This window comes from Bos javanicus, chromosome 16 (assembly GCF_032452875.1).
Source record: "Bos javanicus breed banteng chromosome 16, ARS-OSU_banteng_1.0, whole genome shotgun sequence".
Classification (NCBI taxonomy): Eukaryota; Metazoa; Chordata; class Mammalia; order Artiodactyla; family Bovidae; genus Bos; species Bos javanicus.
In genome coordinates, this window is record NC_083883.1 from 24,776,370 (window position 1) to 24,795,526 (window position 19,157).

Genomic DNA, 19,157 nt, shown 5'->3' on the forward strand with positions numbered 1-19,157 from the left:
GGCTTAAAACTCAACATTCAGAAAATGAAGATCATGGCATCTAGTTCCATCACTTCATAGCAAATAGATGGGGAAACAGTGGAAACAGTGTCGGACTTGTTTTGAGGGCTCCAAAATCACTGCAGATGGTGACTGCAGCCATGAAATTCAAAGACGCTTGCTCCTGGGAAGAAAAGTTATGACCAACCTAGACAGCATATTCAAAAGCAGAGATATTACTTTGCCAACCAAGGGTATCTAGTCAAAGCTTTGGTTTTTCCAGTAGTCATATATGGATGTGAGAGTTGGACTATAAAGAAAGCTGAGTGCCAAAGATTTGATGCTTTTGAACTGTGGTGTTGAAGAAGACTCTTGAGAGTCCTTTGGCCTGCAAAGAGATCCAACCAGTCAATCCTAAAGGAAATCAGTCCTGAATATTCATTGGAAGGACTGATGCTAAAGCTGAAACTCTAATCCTTTGGCCACCTGATGTGAAGAACTGATTTGATTTGAAAAGACCCTGATGCTGGAAAAGATTGAAGGCGGTAGGAGGAGGGGATGACAGAGGATGGGACTGTTGGATGGCATCACTGACTCGATGGACATGAGTTTGAGTAAGCTCCAGGCGTTGGTGATGGACAGAGAATTCTGGCATGGTGCAATCCATAGGGTCGCAAAGAGTTGGACACGACTGAGCACACACTAACTAGCAATCCATATTAATTTCTGGAGTTTAGGGAGATTTAGGTCTAACAATGAACATTGACCATAGACCAATACTTAAGAAGATGGTGTGATAGTCCAATAGTAGAAATTTTTCCTGGATGTAAAGATAGCAACAAAAAAGAGGGGTAATCAGTTCTGCTTTGTGAAAGACAGAGCACTTTGTTGAGGAGGAGATAAAACTCAATTTTGAATGATAAAGAAGTCCATAGTCCCTGCTGGACAAGTTCAGGTTCAGAAGTACTATTTAGGAATAGTAGGAATTACTATAGTGATCTGTTGACTCTGAGAAAATGATTTTAATTAAAATCTCTTGTTTATGCTCAGATAATAGAAAAGTCGCTAAGAACCAGTGACTTTGTGATTACTGCCTACTTAAATTATTTATTGCAGTAGTTTTCAAATTTGCCTGCATCAGAATCACCTGGAGGACTGGCTAAAATACTCCTTACTGGGTTCCACCCCCAGAGTTTTCTGTTCAGTAGGTCTGGAACAGGGTCAGAGAATTTGCATTTCTAGCATGTTCCCAGATGATGCTGATGTTGCTAGCCCAAGGACAGCACTTTGAGAACTATTGGTTCATTGAACTTTTCCTATATTCTGGCACTCTGCAGTGTGGTAAGTGTATAAAAGTGGGAAGAAAACATGCCTGTCCTCAAGTTGCTCATGGTAAGGTGGCAGACACAAAGAAGTGAGTGTATGACAGTGCAGTGGATTGAATCACATGGAAGTACAGTTTGCTGTGAAAATACCCCAGCGTGACTCTTAACTCAAAATGGCTGCAAGTGTGTGTGAGACACAGAAAATCCTTTACTCCTGAGCCAAGTTTTTAAAAAATATCAAAAGTAAAAACAAATAGAAAAATGATCTTGAGTCCTGCTTTGGATGAAATTAGTAAATGGAGTCATCTTCAAAGTTGCCTTTAAGAAATTTCTGATCATAATTTTTTAGACATGCTTTTGGTGGTATAGTTTGGACAACATATATGTCTGAATTACTTTGCAAATAAAGCTGCCCACTTCTTTTGTTAATTTGTTGTACTCATCTTCAGCTATTTTTAAGATGTCAGATAATGATGTTATGTTTGTCATGGATAATTCTACATTTTTACAGAAAATGCTACAAATTTCATTTACTTCGGAAAGCAGACAAAACTAGGCAAGAGCAGGGACACTCAGAGCTGGGGTAACAGGGTTCCTTAGGCAGCCTTACCTGGGACTTGAGGTGCTGAGCCCCAGGGTAACACTGTCAATTACTGTGATTGTGAGCCAGCGTGAGACGCTGAGACAAAGTGACGTCTCTGCCTTGAGAACGGCAAGGAGGAAGAAGGCAGTGGATGTAAAGGCATGGATCCAGCAGGGCTGTCGATGGCTCCTTCTTGGGCATGGGAAACTGGGTGAGGGGCTGAGAGGGAGTTGATTAAAGGCGTACCTGTCATGGGAAACGGCTTGGTTAGGTGGCCAAAGTTATGTGCCCAGCAAATGAAAGAGTGACCAGGACAAGTAGCTGGACTGGTTTAGAGAAACAGAGCTGTACTCGTGAAGTTGTCTTGGTACTGAAGACATTCTGTCATTGTAAGGAAGCAATCTGGATCTGGATTGGCATCTCAGCCTACACGGGTAACACCCTTAGGAGAGTAATCATCTGTGGGGCTCCTGGCCATCTCACCATTTATATCTTTTTAAAAGCAAAAGCATATGTCTAAAGCTATGCAGAACGTTTCATTTTAAATGATTATATTCCCCCTGGCAAAGGGAACTAAAGTCAAGTAGAAATTGCAAACAGAATGCCCAGAAATGGTGTAGTGCAATCTGTTTTCATTAGAGATGAATTAATTTTTTCCTCTTTATTTTTAATTGAAGAATAATTACAATACTGTGCTGGTTTCTGCCATACATCAACATGTATCAGCCATAGGTTTATATATGTCCCCTCTGTTTGGAGCCTGCCTCCCACCTCCTACCCCATCCTACCCCTCTAGGTTATGAATTATTAATGAAAATTGTTTGTAGTGTTATTTGAACTGTCCTTTAATTATATAGTTTAATTAATGATGAAATCTTCTAACCTTTTTCTTAGCATACATCTGTGGATGGATATACTGAACCCCATATCCAGCCAACCAAATCAAGTAGCAGACAGAACATCCCTCGGTGTAGAAACTCCATTACGTCAGCAACAGACGAACAGCCTCACATTGGAAATTACCGTTTACAAAAGACAATAGGGAAGGGAAATTTTGCCAAAGTGAAATTGGCAAGGCATGTACTAACCGGTAGAGAGGTAAGTTTTCACGATGCCTTTTAATACTTACTTGGACCTCTCCAGAGTCTTACTAAAAAGCTTTCCTATAGTTGATTCTGGAAATAAATTAACAGTTGTAATGTAGTAAACATTGGGGTATGTGTGAATGAAATGTACATAGGTAGAGTTATACCTAGCACAGAAAAATTGTCCTTACGTATTAGCATCTCTTATAAATCAGATGTGCTGCACATGAGGTTTTCTTAGCCTTCTGTCTTTTCATTATATGGTTTCCATAAACATTTCTGATTACCCTTGCTACCCAACCCCAGGAACAGGGCTAGGATAACTTCTTATTAATTACTACTTAAGCTGTACTGTATATAGGAATAGAAATCTGAGGTTGTACACATGAAACTTACATAGTGTTAAAAGCCATTGTTACCTGAATAAAAAATAAATTCTAAAAACTACTACTTGAAGTAAATTAGGTATAAATGCATAGGAAATTAGCCACTAATTTTTAATCTATTTAGAGATTATATTGAGCAAGTGTTATAGATGTTTTTCTCAGATAATAAGAGAATCAGGTTTCTAAAATCCTGTGTGTTTCAAAGTAGGTATATTTACATAGTAAAATATATGTTTAATAATAATAATATATTTAGTAATTTGTATATTAAAGACTCAAAATAGTTAAACATCTAACACTCTACATTACATGATTGGATTCAATTAGGACATTATGAAAAATGTGTCATAAAACATTTTTGCTAAGTTTCCATTTTGTTTTATACATAATATTATTGTCACTTATGGTTAAATTTAGTCTTCTCTATTTTGACTCCAGGAGCTATTAGGACACAGGTTATATTAGACAAAGATTTAGAGGATGTTTAAACCTGTTTCATTAGTTTGCTGTAAGTTTGGGTGTCCAGTCTCTCTCCCCACATATTACTTAACTTACTAAAAGTTTATAAGCCTCTCTCTTCTGATAATTATGACTTATCAAGATCATGAGTCAAATATTAAAGTACAAATGATTTTTACTTTAAAAGGGGAACCTTGAGACAAAAGCACCAACTATCTCCAACCACTAAAGAAATCAAGACACACTTGCCACCATATAGAGGTTGTGTTTACTCTGTAGTGCAGTCCTGAGGGCTCATACCACTCTAAGGGTGGTTAGTATAGACTCTATACATATTTCTGGTGGCATCAGAATGAAGTATAGGAGGCAAGACCCGAACTGCCCTGTGCTCTGAGCCTCAATAGTTAATATTACATATAATTACCTGCTATATATTGTGAACTGTGCAATGAAACAGAACTGTGTGTATATAATCAGCTTTGGAGACCTGAAATTCCCTAGCTTGATAACATGGTGAGACTCAGTTATCAGGCAATACAGACCTTAAGATGACGACGACGGTGGTCCTGGAGGCCTTCACGGTAAGCCAGTCATACTGACCAAGACTATTCAGTGTAGGTGAAGTACTGTCGTGTGAGGGGTATGCAGTCAAAATGAAGGTGCAGTGGCGATCACATTTAAAGACAGGGTAAGCACTCAGACTTGACTCTTTGAAAATAATCTGTTTTCTCATGTGCTTATAAATGAGTATCAAAGACTTGAATAGGCATTCTCCTTAAATTTGAGGATTTTTAGTTTTTAATGCTGCCTTTTTGCCTAATACTGAATATATGCTTGCCTAAATGGCTCCCAAATTGTGGGGGAGTCTCTGTATGTTTCCTTTTTTAAAGTTTCATTATTAAAAGTGGTTAAGCACACAAAGCTGGTTTTGTTTGATATTTTCAGTTTTGTGACTATATCAGTTTAAATGAAATTCTGTTAAATGTTTCAGAGGTAATGTGCTTCTTTTGGTATTTCTGTTTGGAATAAAGTTTTGTTTTTTTTTTTTAAAAAAAAAAATAAAAGGGGAACCTTGGAAGAACTTAACAAAGGTGTAATTTCACTGACTTAGAATCAAATAGGTTACAGACTTGGGTCAATAGAATATATTCTAAGGCTGTCTAGTTATCAAAACTTTACCATCCAATTATGTTAACCCCCAGTATAGCTATATCTAATTAGGATGAAACAAAAGATGTTTTCTTTATAAATTTTATTCTTTAAGGTATGTATTCTCTAATTAAAATTTAATAATTCTCTTTTTCAGGTTGCTGTGAAAATAATAGACAAAACTCAGCTAAATCCTACCAGTCTACAAAAGGTATTTAATTATTTTAATAGTAAGTAATTATAATATGGGTTTATAATCAATATATGATACTTGTAGAATCAGTTATTCTAAATTTCCCATTAGGTACAATTCTACATTTCATCAGTATATGAAGAAAAGACTTGATATCAACGTAATATATACATTTGTTAGTATTTAAGTATTTATCAAATGTTTGAAAAATATCTACTCCTCAAATGCATTTACTGTGTCAAAGGAACTTATCTTTTAATACAGTAGGATAAAACTTTTTGTATCAGATATTTTGAAGTACTTAGGATTCTGCTTCATTCTAATCAACTTATGAGATACTGTTGTCAGTAGATGGGTTTGCTATTGCTTCAGTTGCTTCTCTTCCTTCCTCCACAAAAACTACAGTAGAAGATTACTGTAGAAGTTACTGTAAGCTAACTTAGAGTAGAAGTTACTATAAGCTAACTTACAGTAGAAGATATGAACATTTCTTCAAAGGGTGAACATATAAAACAGCATGCTGCTGCTGCTGCTGCTAAGTCGCTTCAGTCGTGTCCGACTCTGTGCGACCCCATAGACGGCAGCCCACCAGGCTCCCCCGTCCCTGGGATTCTCCAGGCAAGAACACTGGAGTGAGTAGCCATTTCCTTCTCCAATGCATGAGAGTGAAAAGTGAAAGTGAAGTCGCTCAGTCGTGTCCAACTCTTAGCGACCCCATGGACTACAGCCTACCAGGCTCCTTCATCCATGGGATTTTCCAGGCAAGAGTACTGGAGTGGGGTGCCATCTCCTTCTCCATAAAACAGCATAGGGACCAAAAAAAGCAAGTAGAATGGGAATTGACCTGGTAAATTTAGTAAAGCTGGTTCGTGTTGCTTCATTAATTATTTGGGAAAACTTTCTCAGATACACATTTTAGTACTTGGAAAATGAAGCAAATATTTTAGCATTTGTGCCGTATATGTTGTTTATATATAGCTCACTGTGTAGTATATAAGATATATATGTGTGATTATGTATAAAGTACATTATTATTTTTATGAGAATATAATGGGATCGTGGTCACATATGTAAGTGTGGTGTAAATAACTGGATTTCTAAAACAGAATTCTATAAGAAAGTTTTAGTGTGGTGTGTATAACTATACCTGTTGTGATTCTAACATTAAATGAAAAATTTGAGTCAGTGATAATCAAGACTTTCCACTTGTCTCAGTACCAGATAACTCAGTTTATTTTATATATTTCTACTTAAGAGATTTGGATCTGTCTTTTTACTTACTGAGATTCCTTTTAAATTTGCCAACCAGTATAGCTTTTCATAGTATTGGTATTTCTCATCTGTATGAACATGAAAGGTTTGCTGGATTTTTTTTTTTCTCTGTGAGAGTGAGATGATATATACCTTGTTGGATGTTTTTTGGGAGAAACTTCCAGTACCTGTCTCTCAGCTAATCATGACTTAGTGGTATGAGTTATAAAAAGGCATCTTCCTTGGGCAGACAAATTATCCAAAGATGCTGTTTCTTCCTGTGTTAGAGCCACAGTGGGGCAAATTTTTGCCCACCCCTCTCCTGGGAATCCCTTTAAAACACAGAGACTTCATAACAGCCCAGAGGCCCTGTTCATGGCCCAGCTAGCCTTTTCTCTTTTCCGAGGTTAATCTGTGTGATACTCTGGTAAATTATGTGATTTTGAGTGACATGTAGAACTAGTCCAGGCCTGTTGTGCTTGTTGGATGCAGGGCAGTGTGACCCCCACTCTGTCTTTCCCAGAGGGGCCCAGAGAAAGTTGTGGAACCAAAGTCACCCTTGTTGAAACATGCAGCAGACATGCAGATGTGAAGCTGAACTGTTATTCAGATTAAAAATATACTTGGTGATGTAATTTCTGTTATAGATTGTGCTAAATTCTGCTAATCTTGCTGATAAAGGGTTGCTTTTCCAAATGGGCATATAAAAAATGATGGCAATTTTGTTTTCTTAAATCTGTGAAAATAAAAGCAAAGATTGAAATTTACTAAATGTAGCCAGTACACCATGTGTATTTTGTTGTTTTCAGAATAATTTTTATTTATGTTCATAGCTTCGCTTTTTGTTAAAAGATTTAGGAAAGAACAGATCAAGGCTTGCTTTGTTTTCATGCATTGTAGAATATTCAGCATTTGGCCTTACTCAGTGAATGCTAGGAGCACCTCATATGCCAGTCAGTCATATCTAAGAAATAAAAATATAAAACACGGAATTAAAAGTAATCATTTTTTCCCCCTTAGCACTGACAGTCAAGTAATAGTAAAAAAATAGCAAAATGCCTTTCTGTGCCTTAGGTGTGCTTCTTAAAAGGCAGATTATGACAGCACATATTTGCAGTAAGGATTCATTTTAATCTCATCTCAACCCAAAAGTATTTGGTTAAGTCTTGTTCTGAACTTGATCTGAATTTAAGCTGGTCCTTCTTGTTTATTCTTTTTTGTATAGCATATTAATAGAGAATATTACTTTCCTTTGTCAACATTAGTGATAGATGAAAGTAATCTAAATTTGATACCCGACCTGTTCCAAACTTCTGAAATATAGAGTTCTTAAAAACAGTTTGGTCTTTGGAATTGTTAGCATCTTTAGTTTCAACATTGCTCACGTAATATCTTGTATTATTTGTATTACATATTTTAAATTAATGGAATCCAGTTTAATACGTTTTCATAGTTTAAGACTGTTTAGCATAGATGTTATATTTACTTGTTCCTCTTTGAAGTATGACTCCCACCTCACGTATTAGTGGTTTTTTAGAGTAGGGTCTATGAACTATACTAGTGATTCCCTGGGGATCTTTTAAGCAACCTGTAACTGATGGAGAAAAAGCAGAATGATGAAGCAGTTTTATTCATAGTTCACTTACTTGAAATGCAAGATTAGTTGTTTTCTCTGAAATTCCACCAAGTTTTGAAACTTGGACATATTAATTTATAACAGATTGACAAAGTTTTTGTTAGTTTGTCTCAGCTCACAATCATCAGGGTGCAGTTTATCTTCTGTATATTACTTATTAATTTGCATCTTTTATTGTTTTACTGTGTTTTATTATATTTCAAAATCACAAAAATAGCACAGTGGTTCAGAAGTCATCTGCTGAGTAGTAAAACCTGCAATGAAAACAGAAACAAGACTACTAAAACTCATTAATAATGAGAAGTGCTGCATCCCAGTTACATAGAATAGGAATCCTTATGACAGTGATTCTGCACAAGCAGGGCAAGTATAAAAAGTTTCGAGAATTAACATCTAGGAGTCAGACTTATTGAATGAATAATTCATTTACTGCTAGTGTGTTATCTATTGTGTAAAAATGTTGTCAAATGGTAACCTAAGCCATTTATACTTCAGTGAGTTTTCAGATGAAGCCCAGAGACCTCTCTGGTAAGGTAGTTAAGTTTTCCAGAATATCTTCAAAATAATCTGTATCATGTTGATGAATTTGGTCAGTAAAAGTAGAGAGGAAGACAGAATCATGGAAGCAATTCAGAATTACATTTCTTTTAACAAATCAAAAACCAAACTTTTAAAGGCAATCCTATAATTATTGACAAATATTTTGGATCAAGAAGAAAGCAGAAGCTCCTTGGCAATACTCCTTAACAAATCTCCCTGTTGAACATAGGCTGAAAACCAATTACTCTCACATATGCTTGCTCTGTCACATATGTCACTTCGTAGCTGCAAAAACCACTTACGTGCTGAGTACTTCTTGTGTACAGTTCTTTCCATGTGTGTAGATGATTTGAAGGAAAAGTCTTGACCAGTTCTTTCGTGGATAAATGAAAACCTAAGTCATAAGAGAAGAATTAGTGTTTAGTAAGCTGGTTGTAGACTGCAAAAGTTGTCTTTGAATCATTACCGAATTTATATATATAAGTTCAAACACCTACAAGGAGTGATACTGCTGTGTGAATACATAGGATCACACCTAATGCCGAGTCCCTCACTGCTTCATTCTCCATGAAATTTTTGGTTGGTAACATATCTCTGACCTTGATTTGATTTTAAAGGAATGCTGGAAACAGGGACTATCATAAAATCTTGGCTATTGGGAGATGTCTGTGTAGCCCACAGTGTGAATTGGGAAGTGTATCTTTCACACTGAAATATGATGAATTTGAGGGAGCAGGTGTTCAAACAAGTTTCTTTTTAAATTTATTTTTAATTGAAGGATAATTACTTTACAATATTGTGTTAGTTTCTAAACAAGTTTCTTTTAAAAGGTGATACTAATAATGTTAATGTCTAACTAAAATATCAACAGTTGAAATGTTAAAGATAACCAGATTTTTTGGAGAGTTGCTCTTGTTTAATCGCTAAGTTGTATCTAACTCTTTGGCGACCCCCTGGATGGCTTCTCTGTCCCTGGAATTTCCTAGGCAAGAATATTGGAGTGGGCTGCCATTTCCTTCTCCAGGGGATCTTTGTGATCCAGGGATCAGACCCGTATCTCCCACATCTCCTGCCTTGCAGGCGGATTCTTGACTGCTGAACCACTGGGGCGGCTCCTTTTTGGAAAGACCAAACTGTATTTCAGGCAGTTCACTGACCAAAACTCTTGACTTTTCTAAACCCTGTTTTAGCCTTCAGTTATTGGACAAAGAGTTCAATAACATATTATAGGCAGGTTTAACGTACAAATGTTACATCCAGATATGAAGACTACTTTCCAGAGTAAGCATATCCAAAGAGTATATTAAGAACCATTTGCTATTATCCTTCAGATTGAAATTTCTAGTCTTCTGACTTTTTAGTGTGATTAGATCAATAGCCTAGAATCTGTCTGAGAGCAGTACATAAGCTTCGTAAAGAACTGCTTTTGTAAGGTTGGGTACTCTAATTAATCTGAACGTCTCTGACATACCTCCCAGTATTTCCTTTGTTCCTTTCACTGGTCAATCTGTGATTATAATTAGGATTTTTTAAACTTAATAGAAATAAGGGGGAAAAAAAAGTAAAGCTAGAAATGGAAACTGCCTTACGATTAAAGCTGCATGTCATTGAGTCCAATACATGTGTTAATTAATTAATTCTTAATATAGCAAATATGTATTGAATGAAGATTATATTTCCCTTATGTTTTCCTCTGTGTTTTTGGCTCCCCCTTTTCTCTTTCCTTTAAATGGAGTCATATTCCTTTTTGTTTGCCGCTCAGTGTTGGAGTTTCACAAGGCATGGTCCTAGGACTCTCAGTGTTCTCTTCCAAGGCTGTCTCAAGGGTGACTCTGGTTTAAGTGGTCACCTATAAGCAAACACAGATTTATTTCTTCAACTCAGAACCCCTCCTACATTTGCTTGTAATCCCTCAAAGATAACCCAAACTTATATCCAAAGCTGAACTCATGACCTCCCCCCGCCTGCTCAGTATGTTGCCCTCCTGTTACTCTTCCAGTGTCCTGTCTCAGTGAGTGACACTGTCCCCAAATTGTGCAGGCCAGAAGCCTCAGAACTATCCTTGGCTCCTCCCTCTCCCTCCTCCTCACCATCTCAGTCCTTGAATTGTTCTGATTTTATTTCTTTTTTTTTTTTAATTTTACTTTATTTTTGAACTTTACATAGTTGTATTAGTTTTGCCAAATATCAAAATGAATCCACCACAGGTATACATGTGTTCCCCATCCTGAGCCCTCCTCCCTCCTCCTTCCCCATACCATCCCTCTGGGTCGTCCCAGTGCACTAGCCCCAAGCATCCAGTATCGTGCATTGAACCTGGACTGGCATCTCGTTTCATACATGATATTTTACATGTTTCAATGCCATTCTCCCAAATCTTCCCACCCTCTCCCTCTCCCACAGAGTCCATAAGACTGTTCTATACATCAGTGTCTCTTTTGCTGTCTCGTACACAGGGTTATTGTTACCATCTTTCTAAATTCCATATATATGCGTTAGTATACTGTATTGGTGTTTTTCCTTCTGGCTTACTTCACTCTGTATAATAGGCTCCAGTTTCATCCACCTCATTAGAACTGATTCAAATGTATTCTTTTTAATGGCTGAGTAATACTCCATTGTGTATATGTACCATAGCTTTCTTATCTATTCATTGGCTGATGGACATCTGATTTTATTTCTTAAATGTCTTTCTCATCCCGATCCTCTCGACACCGCTGCTGTTATCTCTTCCTTGGACTACCCCAGTAGCTTTCCACCTAGGTTTTCTGCACTTTGCATCCCCCCCAACACCCCCTACCCCCCCACACACACACTCAGTCACTCACTCACACATATATAAACCCTTTAAAAAGTCATCAAGGATGCAGAACCTGTCTGATTATATTGTCTTTCTGTTTAAACTTTTAGATGGCATTCCATTTTTTGTAGTTTGGAAATCAAGTTCATTAACATGGTGTTCAGATCCTACCTTCTTTTTTCATCTCATGGTCCCCCAACTCTCCCTAGCTTCTCCCCACTCTTCTCATTCCCTCCTCCTCTGATTCTGCTGCCTTTCTTTCATCTGGTGCTATTCATACTGTTTCAGCCATCAGGCCTTTGCAGCTTTTCACCCACCCTGTTCTTAAGCTGTTACCACTCCCTCTGGGCTTCCCTGATAGCTCAGTTGGTAAAGAATCTGCCTGCAATGTTGGAGACCTGGGTTTGATCCCTGGGTTGGGAAGATCCCCTGGAGAAGGGAAAGGCTACCCACTCCAGTATTCTGTTCTGGAGAATTCCATGGACTACAGTCCATGGGATTGCAAAGAGTCAGATACAACGGAGCGATTTTCACTTCACTTAATTCTTGCTCACTTCTCACATTTCAGCCTTAAGAGTAATTTCTTCAGGGAAACCTTTCCTATCTCCACTTCTTGCTCACTTCTCACATTTCAGCCTTAAGAGTAATTTCTTCAGGGAAACCTTTCCTATCTCCACAACAGGTGTTAAATCCTCCTGCCCTTCTTAAAATTAAGCACCCAGAACCAAGAGTTATTCATAAAACATCGCTTTAGTTTTGCTTGAATAGTACTATTTGGATTTTGCTTTTGATGCTTGTATTTCTGCCTCTGATTCTGAAGACCTCTGTTCTAATTTCTCAGTCTTTTTTGGCTGAAAAGTGTACATCTATTTCTGTATTCTCAAGAACTATGTAATATTTTCACAGTTATTTTAAGAGTCATACTCCTGGCTTTTCTAAGTTGGGAAGTTTGTTGATATAGTACACTAGTCTATTTTTAATTTTTGGATGGAGACTTCAAAACATCTTTACCATTTTTAAAAAAGTTGCTTTCTCATGATATTTATTTATTGGGCTGAAATGTTTCATTTCTGATCTTTTTTTTTTTTTTCCTGATCTTTTTTTATAAGATAAAACTAGAGATACAGTTGAAGCCCTGTGTGTCATTTCTTGGCTCTATTCCTGTCCTTCTACCTAGAAATAACTTCTATTCTGAATTTGGTCTTTCTTATTCCCATTCATTTGTTTAAAAATTTTTCACATGTGTATCTTTACATAAAATACTATATATTATTTATTTTAAGCTTTTTATTCTTCTGCAGCTTACTTGTTTCCATTTAGCTTGTCTTACAGTTCTATCCATGTTAGTGTGTATAGTCTAGCTCACTTATTTTCACTATTACTAATGCCATTGTACAAATAAGCTGGTTTACCCATTCTCTTAGTAGATATCTACCAGTTAGTCCATCTTTCTGTTTATATTTAGATTGTTCCTGTTGTTTTAGTGTTTCCTTTTTTTTTTCCTAGTTAGCTTTTTGTTTTTGCTGTTACAGACAATGCAGCAATGTTTATTGTTGTGTACTTATTTTTCTAAAGAAGTAAAGAAGGGTATATATCTCTCCAAGTAGAATTGGAAGGTTAAAGGGCATGCATATCCTCAAATTTATTAAATAATGTCAAATTGCTCTTAAGTGGCTACACCAATATCTACTTCTGCTAACTTTGTATGAGATTTACTTTTGCTCCACATTGTTGTCAGCACTTTATATTATCAGATTTCTTAATTTTTGCCAATCTCGTGGAAGGTATCTTGTTTTGATTTTCATGATTTCTGCCTAGTGAGATTGGACATTTTTTCAGATTTAATCTATTTAATGTTTAGTATCTTCTCTCTGAAATTATTTGATTTGATATCTCAAGTAATTGTATTTACTTAACAGCAACTTGAGCCCACAGTTTGTATCCATACAAGCCCTTGGGAAAGACTATAGCACTATAAAATTAGTACCAGTTCATAAAAAGAAAAGTTATCATTCATATATGAAGGTAAAATTTAGGCAAAGTGGCAGAGCCTATTATTTTGCATTTAATAATTGATGACAAGTTGTCAAGTTTAGAAGTAATACTAAGCATTTTGTGTTTTTTATTTAGAAATCATCTAATATATACTAATTTAAGTATATTCAGATTTCTTTTTCTGAAGTATTTCATGGGGAGAGCTTAAGTTAGCCTGTGTTTTAATACTGGTACTAGGAATAACTTCATAAGATATTTGATGTCCTAATAATAATGTCTGAAGTAAAAGAGGAATGAAATGGTAATGCTAGAAATTAAAAAGCTGAGAGTTTAATCTGTAGGGTTCTGTTAATATAGGCACATTGTATATAAAATCCCTCAATGATTGGTGTCTCTGAGAAGGTGTATACAAAGCCCTTTCCCTTAGATCTGAACATCACCTACAGGGTACAGCAGCACCCACACTTCACGTTAATAGGCCAGTAAACTGCTGTGAAAGATACAGTTGAATTTTTACAAGGTTTGAGGTGAAGGCAAAGAAGGGCTTCTACCCCTCCTCAAACCCAAATCAGAGCAAAATACCTGAAAGGCCAAGAAAGCTGTGTTAAAAGGCCAAGAAGATATGAATGTCAGCCTCCTCTTATGAGCCCAGCATACTGTGACTCTGATGACAGCCTGGAAGAGCTCTCCTTGGGGGGAACAAGGTTGACCACTGCCTTTGTCAATTTCTCCATGGCCAGAGTTCTTCTCTATCTGCCCAAGAACATGGAGATGATGAAGAAGTCCTTTGACATTGACAGGTCCCAGGACAGCACAGTGAGCAGGTCTGGTAGAGATGATGATGGCAGTTTGACTGGTCCCTGACTATGATGCTTTGAGAATAAATAGGATGAGCATTGTCTTAGCCATGTCCACTTGACTACTAATAAATAGAATAGACTTTTCCACCATCAAAAAAGTAATAATAAGCAGAAGGAATGGAAGAGGTTGGAAGGAACAGAGTAGTTGAGAGAAGAAATAAATAAGACAAATATGTATTGATTAACACTAATGGAGTTTGCCTAATCCTGATCCTTACCTCTAACCAGGAAAGACTGAACTGAAAAGTGAATACCTCTCCACAGAACTGAGGCTTGTTCACTAACTTCCGTTATCTAAAACAGTCAAGAACCCAGGAGGAAACCACAGAAGCCTCTGAACAACTAGAACAACTGTCACAAAGTCCAGACAGTGAAGTGCCTGCCCTTCCGTCATGGAAGACCCATCCGTCTCAAGCCTCGCTCAGCACTTACTTCTCTAATTCAACACACAGTCTTAAAACCCTAGCCTTAATTCTCCGCTGACAGAAAAGTTGAACCAATAGTTTGAAAGGTATTAGTGAATCCAGAGCTCTCCTGCTAAATTTGTATATGTTAGGAACATCATGATGTCACAGTTTCAAGAGGAAAATTAGGACTAGAAATTAGAATCAGAAACTCAAATAGTAATGTGGGACTATTTAATATGTTCATGAACTTCTGTTTTTTTCCTGGTTAATTCTCATGTGCGTTTTAATCACACTGAAATTTTTAAAGGTGGGAAAGCTCATATAAATGCTGGTCTAAAACAATGGCAGACTTTTGTTGTCCTTACTTGGCCTGGATATATGATGCTTAGTTCGCTCAGTCATATCTTGACTCTTGGCAACTTCATGGACTGTATAGCCCACCAGACTCCTCTGTCCATGGCGTTTTGCAGGCAAGAATACTGGTTGTTGTTGTTCAGTCACTCTGTCGTGTCTGACTCTTTGAGACCCCGTGTACTGCAGCATGCTAGGCCTTCCTGTCCTTAACTGTCTCCTGGAGTTTGTTCAAACTCATGTCCACTGAGTTGGCAATGCCATCCAACCATCTCATCCTCTGTCGCTCCCTTCTCCTCCCACCTTCAATCTTGCCCAGCATCAGGGTCTCTTCCAATGAGTCAGTTCTTCACATCAGTTGGCCAAAGTATTGGTGCTTCTGCTTCAGCGTCAGTCCTTTCAATGAACACCTAGGATTGATTTCCTTTAGAATGGACTGGTTGGATCTCCTTGCAGTCCAAGGGACTCTCAAGAGTCTTCTCCAGCACCACCATTCAAAAGCATCAATTTTTCAGTTCTCAGCCTTCTTTATGGTCCAACTATCACATCTGTACATGACTACTGGAAAAACCATAGTTTTGACTAGTGGGTTGCCATTTCCTTTTCCAGGGGTTCTTCCCAACCCAGGGATTGAACCCACATCTCCTGTGTCTCTTGTAGTACACAGGCGTGCAGTGATTTTTACAACATTTCTCCATCTCAGGGTAACCTTCTTAACTTGGTCTAAATGTTCAGCTCTCCTTTCTCCCTCACCTCTCTCTCTCCCCCTTTACTAAGGAAGAGCAAGCATGGATAAGATTGGCGTCTTTGCTAATAAGGATGTGTTCTGAGTGAAAAAATCACATATGTGTAAGGAACTCACTGTCTCTCCCTCTTCTGCTCCCTCTGACTCAAGTGACTGGTGCAGAAGACTTCGACATTGTCCAGTCTCTCTTCTGTGCAACCAACTGGAATATTAGAGTTTAAGAAGGGATTATGGGGAATCATGAAGAAGAGCATCATAAACCTTTACTGAATCCATGTGCTACTCCTGTTAAGTTGACCCAAATTCTCTAGGTTTGGAAGGTTAATGACAAATCTAGTGACAATTTAAGTGTTTCTTTAGAAATAAGGGTGATTGGCAGGGCATGATTCTGGCACTTCATTGTTCCAAGTCAATTAAGCACTTAAAACCCCCATCATTACTTCTTCCAGCAGCAGCTGCTCTTCTGTCCATAGCTGCCTGTCACTTTAAGCCAGCACATACCCAGCTTATACACACATTTATGCTGTTGCTTGTTTTTGTTTTTTTCTCACTCCTTGTCAAAAACTATTAAAGGATAAAATAGGTAACCAATGAGGACCGACTGTATAGCACAGGGACTGTACTCAATATCCTGTAATAACCTATTAATGGAAAAGAGTCTAAAAATGAACATATATGGATATGTTCATATATGAATCACTTTGCTGAACACCTGAAACTAATACGACTTTTTAAATTAACCGTATTTCAATAAATTTAAAAAGAAATCCACCTGAAGAAGAGGAAACTATCCATAGAACAATATATTCTAGACATCTTTGAGATGTAGGAACCCGATGGCTGTATATTATTGCTTTAACTAGAATAAATTAAAACAACAGATATCACTTCACACCCATTGCATTGCATGTGTGTGCTCAGGCACATCCAGCTCTGCGACCCTATGAGCTATAACCTGCCAGGCTCCTCTGTCCATGGGATTTCCCAGACAAGAATACTGGAGTGAGTTGCTGTTTCCTTCTCCAGGGGATCTTCCTGACTCAGATCAAACCCAGGTCTCCTGCATCTCCTGCATTGCAGGTGGATTATTTGCCTCTTGAGCTATTGGGGCTTCCTGCACACCTATAAAATGGTGAAAATCCAGAACAGTGACAACACTGAATGGTGGCAAGGATGTGAAACAACAGGAGCTCTCAGCTGCTGATGGGAATGCAAAATGGTGCAGCCAGTTTGGAGGGTAGTTTGTTGGATTCTTATAAAACTAAACCTACTCCACTATACCACCCAGCAATCATCTTCTTTGATATTTACCCAAGTGAATTGAAAATTTATGTCCACACAAAAGCTTAATGGTGTATATACCTTTATTCATAATTGCTTATAGTGTGATCAACCAGTAGAGATAAAGAGTCAGGCCCCCCCACCTCCTAAGAACGTTGTTTTTGGATAAAAGTCATAAGAATGTACATTTAGTTTCATTTCCATAGTATTTTTCTTTTATTCCTAGTAATGAGTATTTGAATTTTTTTTATTATATATGGTATATTCACACACACACACACAACCATTTGAGTTCAATTAGTTAACGTTGTCCTGGAAGCCAAGTCTTAGTAGAGTTGGAATTGTGAAATAAATCCTATAGTGTCTTACAAGAAGATAAATTTCTTCAAATAGATGTTTTGATTGGTTCTCTGTTGAGTATTCTTTTTTAGCAGAAATGTTTCCTGTTTCCTTTCACAGTTGTTTCGAGAAGTACGAATAATGAAGATATTGAATCACCCTAACATAGGTATGAAATTTATATTCCACAATTAATGATAAAATATTTTCCTTAAATACTATTGAGGCTATTTAAAATGATACAGTTTTAAGGATGTTCTGTATAAAAAGAAGAAAAGTGATAACCTAAGTAATAATCTCAGAAAGTGTTACTTTGGGTAAAAATATTATAAAGAAGTTAACTGAAGGCTACAAATTGTATTTTTCTACTACCTTGCTATCTTCTACTCTTCACTAAAATAATACATATGACTTGGAGTTGCTGTATACAGGTGTTTCTTATGTCTCCTTACTAAATCTCTCTAAAGATTGCATGCCATTTAGATATGGATAAGAAATAATTCCAGATATTTTGGCAGTTTGGACTTGGGTTTGTTCATAGTCCATAGGCAAAATAACTAGTTTGAATTTTAAAGAAAATAAAGATTTTATTTCAATTTTAGTGAACTTATTTCCATAAATTCTATTTTCCCCCCATATTTACAGACAAATTTATTTGTAAATTAATTTACAACATATTACTCAAAGTCATTGGATTATAAGAAGTAAAAAGCAATTATTCTTTTAATCTGTTTATTCTTGAAGTGTGTTTCTTGCTCACTAAAAAAATCTTATGTTTAATTAGAGATACAAATGCAGTTCCTTTTGGTATATAATTTCAACTACGTAAGTCTGATAATTTAGTAGATTTTAATCAGAAACTTTAAAATATCACATAATTATAAAATTTTTTATGTCTGTACCAAAGATTATTTAACATTTTTGATTGAATCGTTATGATAATAGTATCTTTTTAAGCATTCACTAAATTTTATTATTCTGATTTTAAGATTTTCCTTTTTATTACCTTATTCTAATTTGAAAGGGGATAAGCTTTTTAATCCTAGAAACTTAACTCTCTTTTGACCCAGCAGTTGGTTCCAAATCATTTTGTGATAGTTATCTACCATGGTAGTAATAATCCTTGGGAAAACTTTTAAACTTTAAATTGTAAGTAGTAATATTTAGTAAATGCTCAACTTTTCCTTTGGTTTAGTGTTACTTTAAATTTTCTTAAAATATATCTAGTATGCTCACAATTACAGAGTTATATCTCTAATTTCTTTTTTCAGTAAAATTGTTTGAAGTTATTGAAACAGAGAAGACTCTCTATTTAGTCATGGAATACGCGAGTGGGGGTAAGGATGAGGGGATTGAAAAGTTACCTTTGATGAGACATGTTGAATTATTAATACCTGAAAGCTCATTATAATATCTATGTCTTTATTTTGTTAATGAATCTGTAGTTTTATTAAAATGCCTTTCATTGGTGTCTTTAGGAAAATTCATTGTTTGATTTTAAGACCTATTGATCCTACATTTAAAAATTGGACTTTGGCTTATTTAAAAATTACTTAGGGATATTTTTCAAAATTAAATTTGCATTGTTATCTATGAATGTTATCTATGAATGTAATCTATGAAACATTCATCTTAATATTATATTATTATTATTTTCTAATACTATTTTCTCTTGGCTATAAATAGGAAATCTCAAACCCAAATGTTTTTAGTAATGTTTATAGTAAAAGCCTGTTCTAGGTCACATTTTTGTTTAACTGATCGCATATCACAGATTCTCAATATACATACAT

The 19,157-nt window shown here is 36.4% G+C and overlaps 1 protein-coding gene across 7 annotated transcripts in view; it reads left to right on the forward strand.

The window, feature by feature from the left end:
- MARK1 (microtubule affinity regulating kinase 1) overlaps nucleotides 1-19,157 on the forward strand; it is a 142,625-nt gene that overhangs the window by 79,094 nt on the left and 44,374 nt on the right. For 6 of the 7 annotated variants that reach the window (XR_009729883.1, XR_009729882.1, XM_061382235.1 and 3 more), the window contains exons 2-5: nucleotides 2,782-2,985; nucleotides 5,124-5,177; nucleotides 17,485-17,533; nucleotides 18,636-18,701. Coding sequence is in view for 5 of the 7 variants with exons in the window: in XM_061382235.1 (XP_061238219.1) it covers nucleotides 2,782-2,985; nucleotides 5,124-5,177; nucleotides 17,485-17,533; nucleotides 18,636-18,701 (373 nt within the window). In the remaining 2 variants the exon portion in view is untranslated. The other variant, XM_061382239.1, reaches the window with a different exon arrangement.